This window comes from Pseudopipra pipra, chromosome Z (genome assembly GCF_036250125.1).
Source record: "Pseudopipra pipra isolate bDixPip1 chromosome Z, bDixPip1.hap1, whole genome shotgun sequence".
Classification (NCBI taxonomy): Eukaryota; Metazoa; Chordata; class Aves; order Passeriformes; family Pipridae; genus Pseudopipra; species Pseudopipra pipra.
This window is the reverse complement of record NC_087581.1, coordinates 68,488,987-68,505,117: the sequence shown is the minus strand read 5'-3', so window position 1 is coordinate 68,505,117 and position 16,131 is coordinate 68,488,987. Positions and strand designations below refer to the sequence as shown.

Here is a 16,131-nt window from a genome sequence, read left to right as displayed (position 1 = left end):
TTCAGCTGTACATATGTCCCGCTTGATCAGGTAGAGCTGGAAGGAACATGTACAAATTGCCAGTAGAAATCACATGCTATGAAGGCAGGGGAGGGAGATAAAGGAGACCAGGAATGAGTCTCACATGTGAAAAAGGTTTGGAATGACCTTCAGAACCTGAAATTAGAGTAACAGGCAGTGGAAATATCGAATATGGGGAGAAAAATCTGTTCAAACAGTAACTGATAACAGACTCGAGGAGAAATCATTCCAGAGCATGGAGATGAATCAGAAGAGATAAAAGGGGATACTATCACCACATTATTCCTTTGCATGGTAGATGTATAGAATGAAGAAATCCAGGCATTAGCTGCTGTGAAAGAGAAATACTGAACGTTTTTCAAGAAACGGATGGATAGGAGAGGGTATGTCAGAATAACCAGGAAGGAGGTTTAGTATAAGAGGAAGTGGAAAAATGGCAAAACAGGCAAAAAAGGAAAGTTACATGGCACTTATCACAAGAATTAGAAAAGGGCAATTGGAAGAGGATAGCAAAATAAAAACTGGCAGTGTAAAGAAATACCATGGTTTCACTCAAGAAAGAGAGAGAAAGTATGGCAAAGAGGATGAAAAAGTGAAGTGAACCAGCTTTCTTCAGCAGAAAAGGCACACAGAGCCTGGAAGCAACTCTCAAAAGAACCAGGAAGGAGATTTACAGAAGGATTGTATTTCCACAGGGTGAGGAAATGCAAATGAAGTGCAGAGATCACATGTGGATAATCTCCATGTTTCAGATATGAAACAATCTGTTTTCAAGTTCAGAGAAGGACATACTTTGCTATGTAATAACGCCACCTGTAGAACTGCCTGTACCAGACCTTAGTCTACAAATTTCTACACCTTAAAAATGCAATCAGAATAATTTGAGTAAAGGAAAGCATGCTATTTTTAATTCTCACTGATTTTGAAAAACATGGGTGAAATGACTGCATGCAAACAATTCAAAATAACTCACAGAGTAGAGAGTGACATGTATACAGCATTTCAGCATTAAGCCGATGCATTTTGTTATGCTAGAGCTTGTAAAGAGGTAAATCATAATGTGTACGACACTGTAAAAACTGTACTACTGTGGTTATGTCACCCATTATACTCATTCATCATTGCCAGCAGAACCAGAAGTATCTAAGTCACATATGTTGCCAGCTACAAACAATCTAATCAAGCGTAGCTTTTCTACCTGAATGTTTCCTCTTGGAGCTGTTCTAGTTGTGTCTGCAGCTGCAGGTGCCTACGACCTGCAGGGCTGTTGGGATCTTCAATAGAATCAGACTGATTTAAGCGTTCCATCAAAATCTGGTTCTCAGCAAGCAGGCTGCTCTTCTCCTCTTGGAGGGCTGCAACCTGTTGTAATAAAAGCATGGACTAGAATAACTGACCCATCCAGCTTCAGAGAGAAATACTTTTTTGTGCACATAATAAAATATCAACACAACCCACAAACAGAAACACACTGATGACAATAATAATCACATTTCACAGGAATATACCGTATCATTTAATAGGCATTCAATTGCTAAGAGATGTAACCAACATACTGCAACATTAGGGGCAGATTTACCACACAGAATACGTAACTATTCTTTAACATATTTTGCACTGGCATTGAAAGAAAAAGTCTTCGTTATGACAGAAGATAACTTCATCATAATTAAGTCTGCATACTCTCCCAGCAAACAAATAAAACTAGCTCTCCACAGTAAGGGCTAACTGCAAGCAGGTCCAAAAGAGGAACACAGTTCCAAAGATGACTCAGTTTCCACCAACGCTGTGGAAACAGGCAGTGGCGTGAAGAACTCAGAGTGCTCCAACTCAAACAACAGCTGAAACATGGGTTCACATATTAACCATGAGCACACAGATCAGCTTCATTAATTCCAACGGTTACCGAACTGTCTGGCAAAAAGCCTGAATTATACTCCAAAACAGGGTTACAATGGCAATGCCTTTCAGGGCTTCCTCCTCACACTCCTCGTATCTTCCAGATGAGGTATGACTGACTTAAAGTCAAAAACTTAGTCAAAACCCATGCACAGCTGATAGTCTGCAGTAACTTCCTACTGGTATTTAACGCTGAACTGAAACTGTTACAGCAGCAGAACCTGTATTAGTGCTCTACCGCAACAGTTTTACCACACAGCTCAAACCCTTCCTACCAGAATGAAAAAAAGTTTCATCAGTGTGAGTCATCTTCATACTGGCAACTTTGCATCAAGATAAGAAAACAATGACATTCATTCTGCTAGCACAAGTGAAGCAAAATAACTACTGTGCCATTTTCATCTCCCGTTTAAAAATTGTTTTCCACACTATACTGCTTATTTTCAGCTGCCTAAAAGTTAACACATCTTTTTCCCCACTTGAAAATCAATATAGACACTATAGCAAACTTACCTGCATATCTAACTCGTGACATCTCTGGGCAATTTCTTCTTTTGTTGCCAGTGCTTCATTTAATTCTTCTGTAGTTTTCTTCAGCTAGCATAAACAATAAACATTAACACTGTCATCAGTCTCTGTGATCCAATTAAAAATATTCTGAACTACATGACTGTAAAATTTTCACAGTTAGGTAATGTATTAAATTTTTGAAAAGCTCAGGCAATTCCACTCTTATAAAGAAAAAAAGAAGCAGGTGTGATTACTGTTTAGTTTGTGTATTAGTAAAAAGTAAAAGTACCCAAAAGTAATATTTGCTCTTATATTAGAATTATCACATCTGCTCTATGAATTGAGCCAAAAACACTTGAACTCAGGTCTGAAGAACTCATCAAATCTCTACACTGAAAAAAATTGTCAATACCACTTTTCTTTACAGAATCAAAGAGTGTATAATTTCAATTTTCAATCTAGTTTTGAAAGGACTGGAAGGCGGAATATGGGGAATGGACAATTAGGGTAAAATCTCTCTAGTAAAGGGAGCTACTCCTAGTGCACAACAGGGATACAACTAACGTGGTGACAGAGAAGCCTACCCTTCTGAAAAAGGGCACTGAATCTTGTAAGCAGTGGTAAATATTCAGGTATTTCCCTTCAAGGGCTCAATATTCAAAAATATGTATCTTGTCAGTTTACAGATTAATGCAGTTAACATAAACATAGCTATAGGTGTGTGCATGTTATGTATATAGACATAGATATAGATGTGCTATTATATATGATGAAGTTTAAATGGGCTTTCTCAAATAGTATCATCATATCTGGTATGTGCAAGTTTATTTCTCAGGGCCTGTTTACATATAGAACTTAATTTAATCTGCCAGCATTTACATATTTCTGCAGAAAAAGTATGATGGAGGAACACAGGGAAAACCACTGTACGATACTTCTCAATTAGAAAAAAAACTGAGGAAGCAGGATAGGGTTAGCATGAAGTTAAGTTAGTAAAACCAATTGGTTTTGCATATCTTTTAAATATATCAGACAGGGAAGGGTTATATTTCAAAACTTCTCTTATGTACTGGACCGGTTCCAGGACCCCAAATATGCGTGTGTTTGTTTTGATTTGCCTTTCTTTTTTAACTGACTTTGGGAGTCAGGAAAGTTTTATTCACACACATAAAAAGTTTTATTCAAATACTACACATTTTTTATCCTTTCCCAATACCTAAAGATTTGTACCAATCTGCAGTTTGCTTTATTATGTCATACAGCTAGACTGGTTTTCCAAATCAACTTTTTTTTTTTTCCCTTAAACACAGAATAGGAGTAAACTCAATCTATAAACCTAAAGGACTCTGAAATTTACTACTGAAATTTAGTTTTCCACTCCTCATTTGACTTTCCCACAAAACACTTTAATGATTAAAGAAAAAAAAAAAGACAGAGTTCTTAATACAGAAAAAGCACTGGCCACTGATGTGCTATGATGGAAGGAAAAGAAACATTTGGTCTTAGATACCTGCCGATCAAGGTCAACGTAAGCATCATTTCCAACAGAGACTGGAGACTCTTTACTCATCAACTGCAATTAGATTACACTGGATTAGAAAAAACAAGGATTTACTTTCATATTAAAACCTAAGTTTCAACGAAACACCAAGCTTGTTTTTACTTTTGGGAGTTTTAACCTGACTTAATTTGAAAGTTTTTAACTTCATTTTTATATAAGATATCTTCAGAAACAAAACCAGAAAAAAAATAATCTTCATAACTTATAATATTTAGAGTGGTAAAAAAACCCCCTTACATCATCTCTTTTTTTTCTGACAATGCACATTCTTCATCTATGATGAAGTCTACAGTACACCCTGCTAAATATTTTACTGAAGTGGCATTGGAATGATGGTAGATATCAACACACCATGCAAGATCTTCTTTTAATTGTTCTCTGCTAGTGGCTTTCATGCTCCAATTACCTGGAAGTTCATATGCATTTATTTACTTCACTAAAGTTTGGGACATATCATCAGCTAATAGTGCAAAACAAAGATGAACAAAATTCTGCTCTGGAGTTGTCTGTAATTTTCAAATTTAAAGAGAAACTCTGTAGAGTACACTCCTGAAATGAATATTACCATTCATTGTGTACTAACCTATTTTATTGCAGGAATACCTGAAGGTGGTTTTGTAATATTTAGAATATGTTTTTAAAAAAAAAAAACAAAAAAAAAAAAAAAACAAAACAAAAAAACAAACCCCAAAAAACCTAAAACAAAACAACAAAAAACCCCAAACCACTATCAAACCCTCTGCACAAAACCCCAAATCAAGTCCTATAAAATTGACTGATGAGCTTATTAAAAAAAAGAGAAAGAGCTCATAAGTTTTAAGAGCTCTCCAATGACACAATTCATGGATGTTCCAATCAAAAAAGCCCCGTCCTAACCAAAGTCAGGACTAGATTTTTTCCCTAAGACCTCTAGTCCAGCCTGGTTACTCTCTCCAGAGACAGGGCTTCATTTATTCCTTCCAGAAAACAGTGCTTTCGCATTACTTTTCCTTGACAAAGTTTTTGGAATACATGGCACAGAATCTTCGTTTGTTCTCAATCCTTTCTGTTTATACCACTGTGTACAAGTGAAAAATCTCTGTTTAACATTTACATCATTTAAATATTTATACACTTACATCTCTCTCCCTTTTCCCATATCCTTAATTGGGATTTACCTGCATAACTAATGCTTCTATCTGTCCTCAACAGTCCTCCTCAGACCATGACAATGTTTGTCAAATTTCTTCCATTTTGTCTACATGTTTACAACGACAAAACCACTCCAAGATGAAGCATTGCATGAAGCCCAGAGTCCCTGTAACAATAATTAGAAACTCCCTAGCCTCAGAGCTGTCCCTGGAAAAATGAAGTCACGTCTTCTTCGTTACCATATATAGTGGCATTACAAACTTGTCTATAATGTAAGGCCCTAATCTAAGATTATTATCATTTAAACAAAAACTTCCAATCCCTCCCTGCTCTGTGACAAGTCTTACATGTTTCAATTACTGCGTTTCACCAGCTACTGTTAAAACGCTTTTCCAGATGACTAAAGGGATATCCCCTATTAACCAAATACTGAACTCCTCTTCCCTGTTTCATATCCCAAAACTGTTTGCAAACACTGGACACGCGTGTTCACAAGCACACAAGTAAGTTCTGCCCGCCAAGCCAGCACTTTCCAGCTGGCGGGTCCCGCTCAGCCTGCAGGGGTGTGCAACAACACGCCCCTAACAGCAGCCCCCCCTTTCTGGCCCGAGCACAACTTCCTCTTCAGAAAACAAGCTCAACGGACCTCCACAAGGCTTACAGCAAAAAGGAATAGAAGTGACCGCACAACCCACTAGAGGCCACTGTGGTGTCACTGCTCCCGTGAACTCCCGTACAGGAAGCAGGCCAAGGCCACTAATATAATCCCTGTTTTCTTCAGTGAGTTTTGTCATCTCTCGCCAAACACGATGTTCTGGAGAGCCCTTAAGCAGAAATGTCCAGAAAAGAGGACATTATCTGGAGCAGGATTAGGCAGTGGAGATACGTGGTCTGGGTGTACCCTGAACGTTACACAGCACTTGTGAATTTAACTCCATGGGGTGCGTTAGGAATGTCATGGAAAGCATGCATGAGGCACTGAGGGTGAGAGCCATAGACACACGTGCAGATGACTGACTCAATGCAACAGGAAGCACCTTGCAATCTGATGGCCTGTGCTATGGGGGGAATGCTAAAGATGAAATCTAAGGGATTGTTTTGTGTCCAGTAAGTCGCACAACCAGACAAATTTAGGAAGGATACTGACAGATAACTCACAACTGACACAGGAATCCAACTTCTGATCAACAGTTAATAATAAATTGAAGTTAAGGAGTGGGATGAAAAGGTATCAGGGTAAAGGAGTGCATCCATCTTTCCCCTACACATCTCCCCATACACTGGGACAATGGTTTATGCAACAAAATGTCTTGACCACACTCTGCTTCTGGATTGCCTCCACACAGTTTCTCCCCACTTAATAGAAAACACTTTACCCTAAATAGCACAGCCAACAGAGCACAACTCCACCCACCTATCCAAACTTCTCTCTCTTCAGTCAGATTTTCTGAAAAGTTCAAGAAAAGTTTTACTGAATGCTGTGTCTTAGGATTCCATACAGATATGTTTGTCAACTCAAAGCACACACTACAACCTTCCATCCACCTGAAAAATACAAGGTAAGAGGCTTGCCTAGTTTCCTCCATTCTTCACTGTGTTTCTGGTCAATCAGCATTCTCTGATATTACTGAAATTTAGAGCTCCAAATAATTGCTTGTATAATCAGTTATCTGCTCAATGGCACATGCATTATTTATTGCTAATCTGATGATACTAGTAGGTTGATGCTAATTTTTAAATCAAATTTACTTACTGGGTCTGCTATATATCTCCTTTACTTAAAGCTCATATTCAGAAAAACTTAATTAAATACTGCTGTACTTTCAGAGCTTCACATGCAGCCTGCAAGTGTGATATTAGAACATGTGGAATTGAGAGGTATGGGTCAATGCCAAGACTTTTGAGTTTACAGGGGCAAACTTCATTTCATTTGTATTTCAAATAAGTTAAGAGAATAAAAAGCAGAAGGAAGTGGCCTCCTCAGTCTCCCCTTACAGCTTTAGTTTTCTTCTGGAGCAGACTACAGGAGGAATAAAGGTCTGCCTTCAAGATTCTGCAGCACTGGAACTGGCCTTCAGTTCCAAGCTCACCATTTAGCTTAAGTATAGTATTATTACTTATTTTCACCTGTAACTTTAATGGAGGATGATATGCAGAAATTATAAAAAGGGGAAAAAAAGAAGTGCCAGCAAAATCAAGCAATTGCAGTAGGTGTCTACATGAGAAGGAAAACCCTGCTTAAGAGCTTCTGACAGTGAAATGCACTAGCATTTACTGTCTTTTTCTTTTTCCGGTTTATTTTGCATAAAAAGGTCAGTCTGGATTACAAATGGTGCAATAACCTGGACAACATGATAATACTTATAATTATTTGTGTAGTTTTATGAGCAGCAGTTGTCATTCCATGTTAATCCTTTACATCTGTACCTCTTCATGCTCACAGCTTTGGTATGATATCTCACATAACACTTGAAGGTCTGCTAATCCTATATTATTAAAACCTTCACATTTTAATTGCTTTTCTTGGGAAATGTGAACAAGTTGTGTTGTCATGGATACATAAAGATTAGGGAATGGGTAAAACTATCACAAAATCTGCATGCATGAATAACCTGAATTACGAAAGCTTTTTTTTCCCCTATATGTGATTTTGCAAATGCAGCTGAACCATTCAGTTGATGATTTTAACAGTCCAAAACACTTGCTTTATCTGAAATGCTTCTTCTGTAATGATAATATTTTACAAGCTCACTTAAGTGTCCACAGAAACAATGACAAAAATCTAGCTTCTGTACTCAGGTTTTCTTTTTTGAAACATCTTTATGTTTGTTTTAAAGAGTCAAGGCTATGTATGACACTGTGTATCCTTTAAAGCAGGTGGACTTTCTTCCTCCAGTTGGTATTCAGTCTATCCTCCAGTCTATCTGTTGACAGACGCAACAAAATAGTTTTGTATTATTTCCTAACTATTAAAAAACCACTTTTACTTCACACAAGATAAAGCTTTAAACAGTCAAGACAAAATACAGCAGGGGAAAAACCCACAAAACCAAACAGTGGAAGTAACACAGTCAGTATTAACCCAGACAGTAAGTTCCTTTTCCTATTCACCCCAGGCAAGTTTTGACACTACCTCTAGTATTGTTCTGACTCTCAACTTGACCTGCACAGACACCTGCTAAGTGATCAAGTTTAGAGATGTTTTAAACAGCAAAGGTAAGTAGATTATTTGCCTCAGCTACCGTCTTCATAAATACTGAACTTTGCTGTTCAAGAAAAAGACTTGGGAAAGTGGCAGAAGAATTTCCAAAAGATGTCAAGGAAAGGAAAAGAAAGAAAAACACACAATGGCCAAAATAATTTCCGTAAGGAAAGATTTTTGGCCTTTAAAAAATTTAAACCCCATGAAATTAAAAATAACTGTAATATTATGCATATTAATACAGGAAATCCTCTATCTTGCGCACAGCTTGTCTTTAGATATGTATACGTGAAGATTAGTATCTAAGAATCTAGGTGGTGGCAACACACCAGATCAATTTGACTACACTGAACAAAATAACACTGTTATTTGTTAAAAACAAGCACTGTTAAATTTATAAAACCTTATGGAGCACAAGGCATATTTTAAACATTTAAATAAGTGAAGAAAGGAAATGTTGAAGAGTCACAAGTTATTAAAAAATAAAATAATCAACTAAAATTTAGAACATAATATGCTGCTTCTTCCACTGAAAAAATTACCTTCTACATGCAAAAAAACTAGATAAAACTTGTTCTACTGTGCCTCATGATATACTTTCCTGAGTAAGATGATTTATGAAAACCAAAGAAGCATCAAAAAAAATTTATATGTGCTCGACTGAAACAAAAATAAATTTCATAATACATCAGTAAAGCTTAGAGAGGTCTTCTGACATACCTAATATTAAAGAAAGAGTACCTCCAATGTCAAATACTTTGGAACATTTGGACAAGGTGATGTACAGTAACTTTTCAAACACGTACATATACCTACTTTCCTAGGCATCTTATTTTGGTGTCTCCTACATATTGCTTGTTCCAAGTCACTTTAATTCTGAGAGCTGCTGTGAGCCCAAGAAATAGAAAATCCTCCTTAAATCCAGTGAAGTTTCACCCCATGTGAATCTGTGCTGGCTATGACCTAACTCCCAGAATAACCTTCTCCACAATTTTACCAAGCACTGACGTGAGACAGGCCTGCAATGGCCAATGTCTGTCTTCTTTCTCTTCTTGAAAATTTGGATAATCTTTGCCAGCTTTCAGTGGACCCTGAACTTCTCCAGACTCCAAGCCCATTAAAAAGCAGTGGAGGGAGGTCCTGCTCTCAAAGTGTATCAAAGTCTGAGACGCTTTCTCACCTCTTCATTGAGCACCTGAGATCCTCCTTATTTGGTCCTGAAATGCCTTGGATTTCTAAGCAGCTTGGAAAGTATTAAAGTAGCATTAAAATCACTCAGAACTGTGCCAGTATCTGAATGGTAAGCTTTTTGATTCAGTGAGTTTCAAAAATCTGTTCCAGAAAAACAGACCCAGTGATTTCTCCCGTACTTCTACTCACCGGCTCAGAGAAAGGGCACAAACACTAAAAAACTTCAAAGTTTACTCATCAAAAATGCTGAAAACTGTGGGCTGCTTCAAATCTGGCTATTATACCAAATGAAGAAGGCTTTTAGAAAAAGTAAATAGGAGATTTTTAACAGAAAGAGGAAGGATAAAATAAGGTTTTCTATTTCAAGGCAGTGCAGAATACAGTGATGCTGAAATTTGGATTTAATAAAAAGCATTAGAAAGCTTCACCAAAACGCTGTATTACAGTTACAAAAAATAGACAAAAGTAAAATATCCCAAAACTCCAGCAAACTGGTGCTTGGCAGCACCAACTGGAAGATGATTGAGTGTAACAATTCTTTCAATGCTCATTTCAAAAGTCTACTCTGCATGGTTGTAGACAGCACTCCACACACAGACAACTGAATGTATGACTGCATGGTTGAAGTGATGACAGGGGACAGGGTCCCCTGTAGGCTTACTGACACCTCTTTCTACATTCAGACATTCCAGAGAAGTGAAATTGCTCTAGAGCCTAATGTGGAATTTAATTTCTCTTGTTCAGGTTCAAAAGAAATGGGATTACCAGTGGTTTCCAGCTTTCCTTAGTGGCCTGCCCCACAGTAAACCTCCATCTATGAAGACTGATAGGCATTTCACTTCTGGGCATTTTGGGCTCCTAAGAAGTCACATGGGGGGTTCAGGGCTATAGTGGCTAACACTGAGGTTTCAACCACAAATGCACTGGAGTACAACAAACAACTAACAAAATGCACTGGAGTATACTCACTAACTTGTAAAAACATAGCAGCCTATTATACTATTCCTATATATTCATATTATTTATGGTTACATATCATCATTTTGTATCATAACACTACAGCTGACAGAAGAATACTCTGCTCTCTAATTCTCTTCCTTTTCACTTGTCAACAAAATTTAAAAAAATTAGCAGCCCATGAAGTTTTGCAATTTCAAGGTACAAATTTTGATGAAATTCTACAGTATTTGGTTACCCATATAAAATCAGTCCAGTGTATTTTAGGATTCACAGGGTGGGAAAGGTAAAGGAAAGGGAACCCAATATCAAAAATATCTAGAAGTTCCAGTCTTCTAGATTTAAAGAAAAGTGGGACGTTCAACCAGAGTTCCTTGACATAAAGCAAGATTTTTCTAAGGAAAAAATAAGATATTTTTCCCTGTAAAAAGGCAAAATCTACACCCCTTATTTTCTTTACTTCCAACTAAGTTTTTCCAAAGTAGGAAAAAAGTATATTGTTGTAAAATACTGAAAGGCAGAACTTTCATACACTGCGGGCACCCCAGCATACCTCCTGAATGGCTGTCATGACAACATGTTGAACTGATTCTTCCATCATCATTATGGTCTGGATGTACTCTGAAAAAAAAAAAAAAGGGCATTCTGAAATGTCACGGTTAAAATTCAAGTCAGAGAACAGAAGATCAGAAGCTGCATCTGTCCTACAAAATGAGTAGGTGCCATGGATGACACTGAAATGCATAATCACCAGTCAAGTCCCACCACAACAAACTCAACAGGATTTTATCAGAAGTCTGATCAGACATAAATCCAGCTTATTTGAACTCTACAACAACCAAAAAAGTACATAATTATCTTTTCCTTCTGGCACCTCACAGTTCTGTTATAACTACTTTCACTCCTTTTCTCCATTTGTTCCCAAACTATTCAGGCTCTTCAGGTACACAATCCATGCAAACGTTGTACTTTTCCATAAGTTTAACAAGAATGTCCTGCCTTCCTACAGCATTCTCATTTCAAAGCATTTTCACATCCATTCTTGCTTTCTGTTCTTATTCCTGTGTTACCCCACAAATTAAGTCCCCCTCCACTTTTTCACTCCTCAGCTATGTATGTATAGATGTGAGTTACACATGAGATATTTTGAGAAACAATACAGTGGTCAGAAGGGCAAATTCTGACATTTAGACTAAGTCAAGGAGTTAATGACTTGCCCAGTACAATGCAGTTTCCAGATAGATATGATCTCCTTTACACATGACCTGTATTCTTTTAATGATGTGCCTAAGGGAAAGATATTGGGGAAAAGTCACCTCTAACTGGTTAATTAGCTCATGCCAAATCTCACTCCAAGTACAAAACTAAACTGTTCTGATATTTCAAACATGTACATTTTTAATGTCCAAACTGAGAGAGTAAAGGACAGACAAGAATAAGATATACTTCCCACCTGAGGGTGATAAATAGTCACCCAAAGGAAGGAAGATAATTTTACAGAAAATAGAGAGGACAGGAGGGTTAATAAACCAGTTATTTATATACTCATGGAATAATATTTCCTCTACTTTAATTAATAAGATAGCCAGACCATCTCCTGTTTAAGAGAACAAAAGTAATTTTAGAAGGAGAAACTAAAGTGATTTAGTCACCTGAGAAAACTGAAAGGGGAAACTAGCAGTAAGAGTTAAGATGAATCAAGCAAGAGGAAGACAAAAGGTCTTAAACCCTGGCTGCCACCAAAACCAGATTGAGTTAAATCAGAAGAGACATATATTTGGTGCAACTGTAACGTAAACACAGTAGAAATAGTCTTATTTTCCCAAACATGTATTTTCTATTCATATGACTATGTTTTGTGTTTTAAGTGTTTAGAATGAATGTTTGCAGTTGCTCTCAGAAACTACAGCATCCTAGATCACACCAGACACATCTTCAGGCAAAGCCTTCACCCGTGTAGTTAAGGTAATGACTGGAATGCATTCCTAAAATCAGGAGTCACACGGAATAATGCAACAATCACATATGTCCATTCTTAACTATCGCAATCTACCTCATAAATGGTTAAAAGGTAGGCCTGAGAATTTTCCTTTGTAGAGTGATTTTTCAGCTCAGCAAAGCCAAATTGAAAATATGTATGTTGGAAGCAAAATCAATTCCACAGTGTGAGTCTCCAAAACTAAGGAAGCTTTTAACAAAACGACAGTTACTACCCGTAGGACAAAATCATGTCCTCACTGAAAAAAACCCTACATTTGTCTCTGACAGAAACACGGGAAACAGAGTTTTTCCTCTAAGTATTTACATAGCAAGCAAGAAAACATGCTTTGAAAATTTATTACCTTGCTTCTGTTCACAATTCACAGCGCATCCCAAAATAAGCTGAAGCATTCTCCCAAGCTCTGCAGCATCAGCATGCTCTCCAATTAGGTTAACATCAGGAAGGGTGAAGTCATTTATCTGTTGCCCCAGAATCTGTGTAAAGACCCAGTAATTACATGGCTGTATCACTGCACATGTACATACACACACATTTTGTACAACGATGATTCATAATCAACAAGAGCAGTTCTCTCTTACTTTAAATACACCTTTAAAACTAAGTATATCGCCTAACATCCAAATATTAAATCATACTATTTGACACAAATAATATTTAGGAGAAGACAAACATGACCAACACGACACTTATGAGCATCAACTCATAAGCAACTACGAGTTACACACTTGGCAAGATTTTTTTTCTTCAGATAAGAAGGTAACAAAAGCAGGCCACCACACAGATAATTGATTTTTTTTAAAGCACTCAATTAAAAAAACCCAACACCTAAAACCACCTCATGTAGCATAAAATATTATACACAAATCTGACATTTCTTACTACTATAAAGCCAAGAAATTAAATATTTCACCTATACAATACATATGTCTAACACTGACAGGTGAAAAATATAAGCAAAAAACTCAGATCACTAAGCCTTGCACTTCTAGCAAATTTAAGGATAACTTGCAAGTCTCACAGCTAAGAGAGATGTTCCATGGAAGATAATCTCAGTTAGTAGTACAATGATATGTAATTAAACAGCCCACATGCAGAAAGAAAGAAAAAACCCAACAAAACAAAAGCCCATGTGACTCACAATAGTGTTATCTGATTTATCATTAAGACTACATTAATGATTGTCAGCAGATGGAATTAAACAATTCTGCTAAATTGCTCTTTATTGAAGAGAGGCCTGAAAATATGAATATGAAATTTGGAATTAAAACACATCTATGACACATTAATTGCAGATAAAAAGAAACTAACTTCTTAAACAGGGTGTAATAAGGAAACAATGACTATAGAGGGAATCAGTCGTTTGCTGCTTGCCCTTTATGTGCAATACTTGAGAAAACAAGAAACTAGGTAAAGGTATTTAGAAAAAGTATGTAATGTATATGAAGACCACAAAGAAAACAAGGCACTCAGAAGTTTCTAGAGCTGAGTTTTGTGGGAATGTTGTGGTTGAGTTTTTCTTGTTGTGTTTGGTGCTTTTTGTGTTGTGGAATTTTTTAAACAGTTTTCTCAAAGAATTAGTTTCAACACTGCTAAAAATATCTGTATACTTTAAAGGACCCAGATTCATTCCTGTTGGAAAAAAAAAACAAACCTGAAAGAAATACGAAAATGGAGGATAGACTTTGCAGTAACTATTTTGAGATGAAAAAGAGCATTTAACCCTTTTTCAAAATGTTACAAAATACCTTTAAAAACTAAGTAAATATCTTTACCAAAAAAATTTTAAAAATTTCAGTTCCAGAGGAGTAGAATTCTGCAGCAAGATTAGTGGGGCATAACAAAGCATGCGAGCTATAAATAGTTAACTTTGGCTTCTTGTTCTTCCATAGTATAATTGATAAAGACAGCAATGTAACATAGCTATTGAAAGACTGTCTTCCTGAACACAACACAAATTTCTGAATTGTGGAGAAGGGAAAATGTTAGCATATACATTTTTCAAAGTCTTTTAGCTACATCAGGTAAAATCCACATGCAATCACACCTATGTTTTAGTACAAGGTGGCTCTAGGAGAAGGAATCAGATTGAGGAAAACATAAGCAGGATTCATAGTAGAATCCATCATCTCAACTATCACCACCAGCATCGCCTCCCTCAGCAGAAAAAAAAAAGAAACTAAACCAAAATCCAGTCAGACTTATAAATGTGCATTACCTTTGCAGCAGTTAGTCAGCTTGAAACAGCTCAGAACTTGCCTAGTAGTAAAGTTTTCACACCAGAGACTTAATCATCATATATACTAACCAGTCAAAAAGAAGCTTGCATCACTTTGTCTTAATAATATTAATTTTCCATAACAAAAACCCAATGTTTCTTTTTAATATTTCCAGTTATGACCAGCTTACCTAACCACTGATTTTCAACATTTATTTCAACATGGACATCTAACCATTTGCTGAATGGTTCACAAGTCAAACTTTTTTTCTGAAAGACTTCAGTTTATTAACAAATAACTTAATCTCTGAAGTATTTATGAGAAGCTAATATTTTGAGACAAGCATAGATTTTGTGCTGCAGCCTGTACAGATCAATTTGCCTCAAAACATCACTGAAACTGAAAGCATATTTCAGCTGAAGATTCACCACTGGAAAAAATAGTGTATTCTGACTCCTCTGTAAAGGTTAATTTCTGAGTTTGCTCAGAATAAGAGAAAATGCCACGAGGTGACTCCAATATTCCAGAATTAAAATATTTCATATAAAATCTTAATGTGGGGAGAGGCAAGAAACGCTTTACTCTCTCTCCTTATGAGAAAAATAAGGGAAAAGGCAGACTTTAACTGCAGAGGAGGAGGGGAAAAAAAAAAATCAAACACAGGTGCTGTTGAAGTCCATGACCAGAACATACTCGGTAAGGCCATCTAATGTTTGTATGGCAGAATTTGCACAACAGGCTTCCCTGGGACCTCTGAGTAGTCAATAAAACAGGTGAGAAGTTTTAGAGAAGGCTAAGACTGGAGAACAGGCCATGAATCACTATCTATGCCAAGACAACATCAATACTTCACTTGTAGAATACAATTTATATTCAACCGGTTAACTAAAATATGTAACTATAAAGGTATGTAGATGTAGATTATTTAAAACCATTCTTACCTCATGATTGTAATCCAATATTCCTTTCAAAATTTTCTTCAGGTTGCTTACCTATTTGACAAGAAGGAGGAAATACAATAAATACAGGAAATAAATTACAGAGAAATGATCTTAAAGTAAGTAATCACAGAGGAATCACACAAAAGAAGCATATAATTACATAATCATGAAATTTATGCAATAGTCTCTTATGATCAGACTTCCAGACAGGATCACAAATCTTTATTAATTGAAAGAACCCATTTCTATTTATGAAAAAGATCACACTGTCTTGGATAGGCTTTAGATCAAATTTTAAAGCACAAATTTTTTTTGAGTACTTGTTTATCTTAGGATTATCTTTGTATCCAGAAGTTGAAGCATTCTTTTCCTCCTTTCTTCTCTTGAAGTATCCTAGTAATCCACTCTCTGCAGAGGTAAACCTCTTCTTCCAAACCAAAACCAGCTATTGCTCAATATTCTCCTTTATATCCAACCAATGTAAATTTAAATTGTTATCT

General features: G+C 36.5%; 1 protein-coding gene across 5 annotated transcripts in view; it reads right to left on the bottom strand.

Moving 5' to 3' along the window:
- Positions 1-16,131, bottom strand: part of HOOK3 (hook microtubule tethering protein 3) — an 83,212-nt gene that overhangs the window by 35,651 nt on the left and 31,430 nt on the right. For all 5 annotated transcript variants that reach the window (XM_064642054.1, XM_064642051.1, XM_064642053.1 and 2 more), the window contains exons 4-9: positions 15,632-15,682; positions 12,815-12,947; positions 11,026-11,093; positions 3,941-4,003; positions 2,434-2,517; positions 1,220-1,383 (exon numbers count right to left, since the gene is read on the bottom strand). In XM_064642054.1, the coding sequence (XP_064498124.1) occupies positions 1,220-1,383; positions 2,434-2,517; positions 3,941-4,003; positions 11,026-11,093; positions 12,815-12,947; positions 15,632-15,682 (563 nt within the window). The remainder of the gene's footprint in view (positions 1-1,219; positions 1,384-2,433; positions 2,518-3,940; positions 4,004-11,025; positions 11,094-12,814; positions 12,948-15,631; positions 15,683-16,131) is intronic.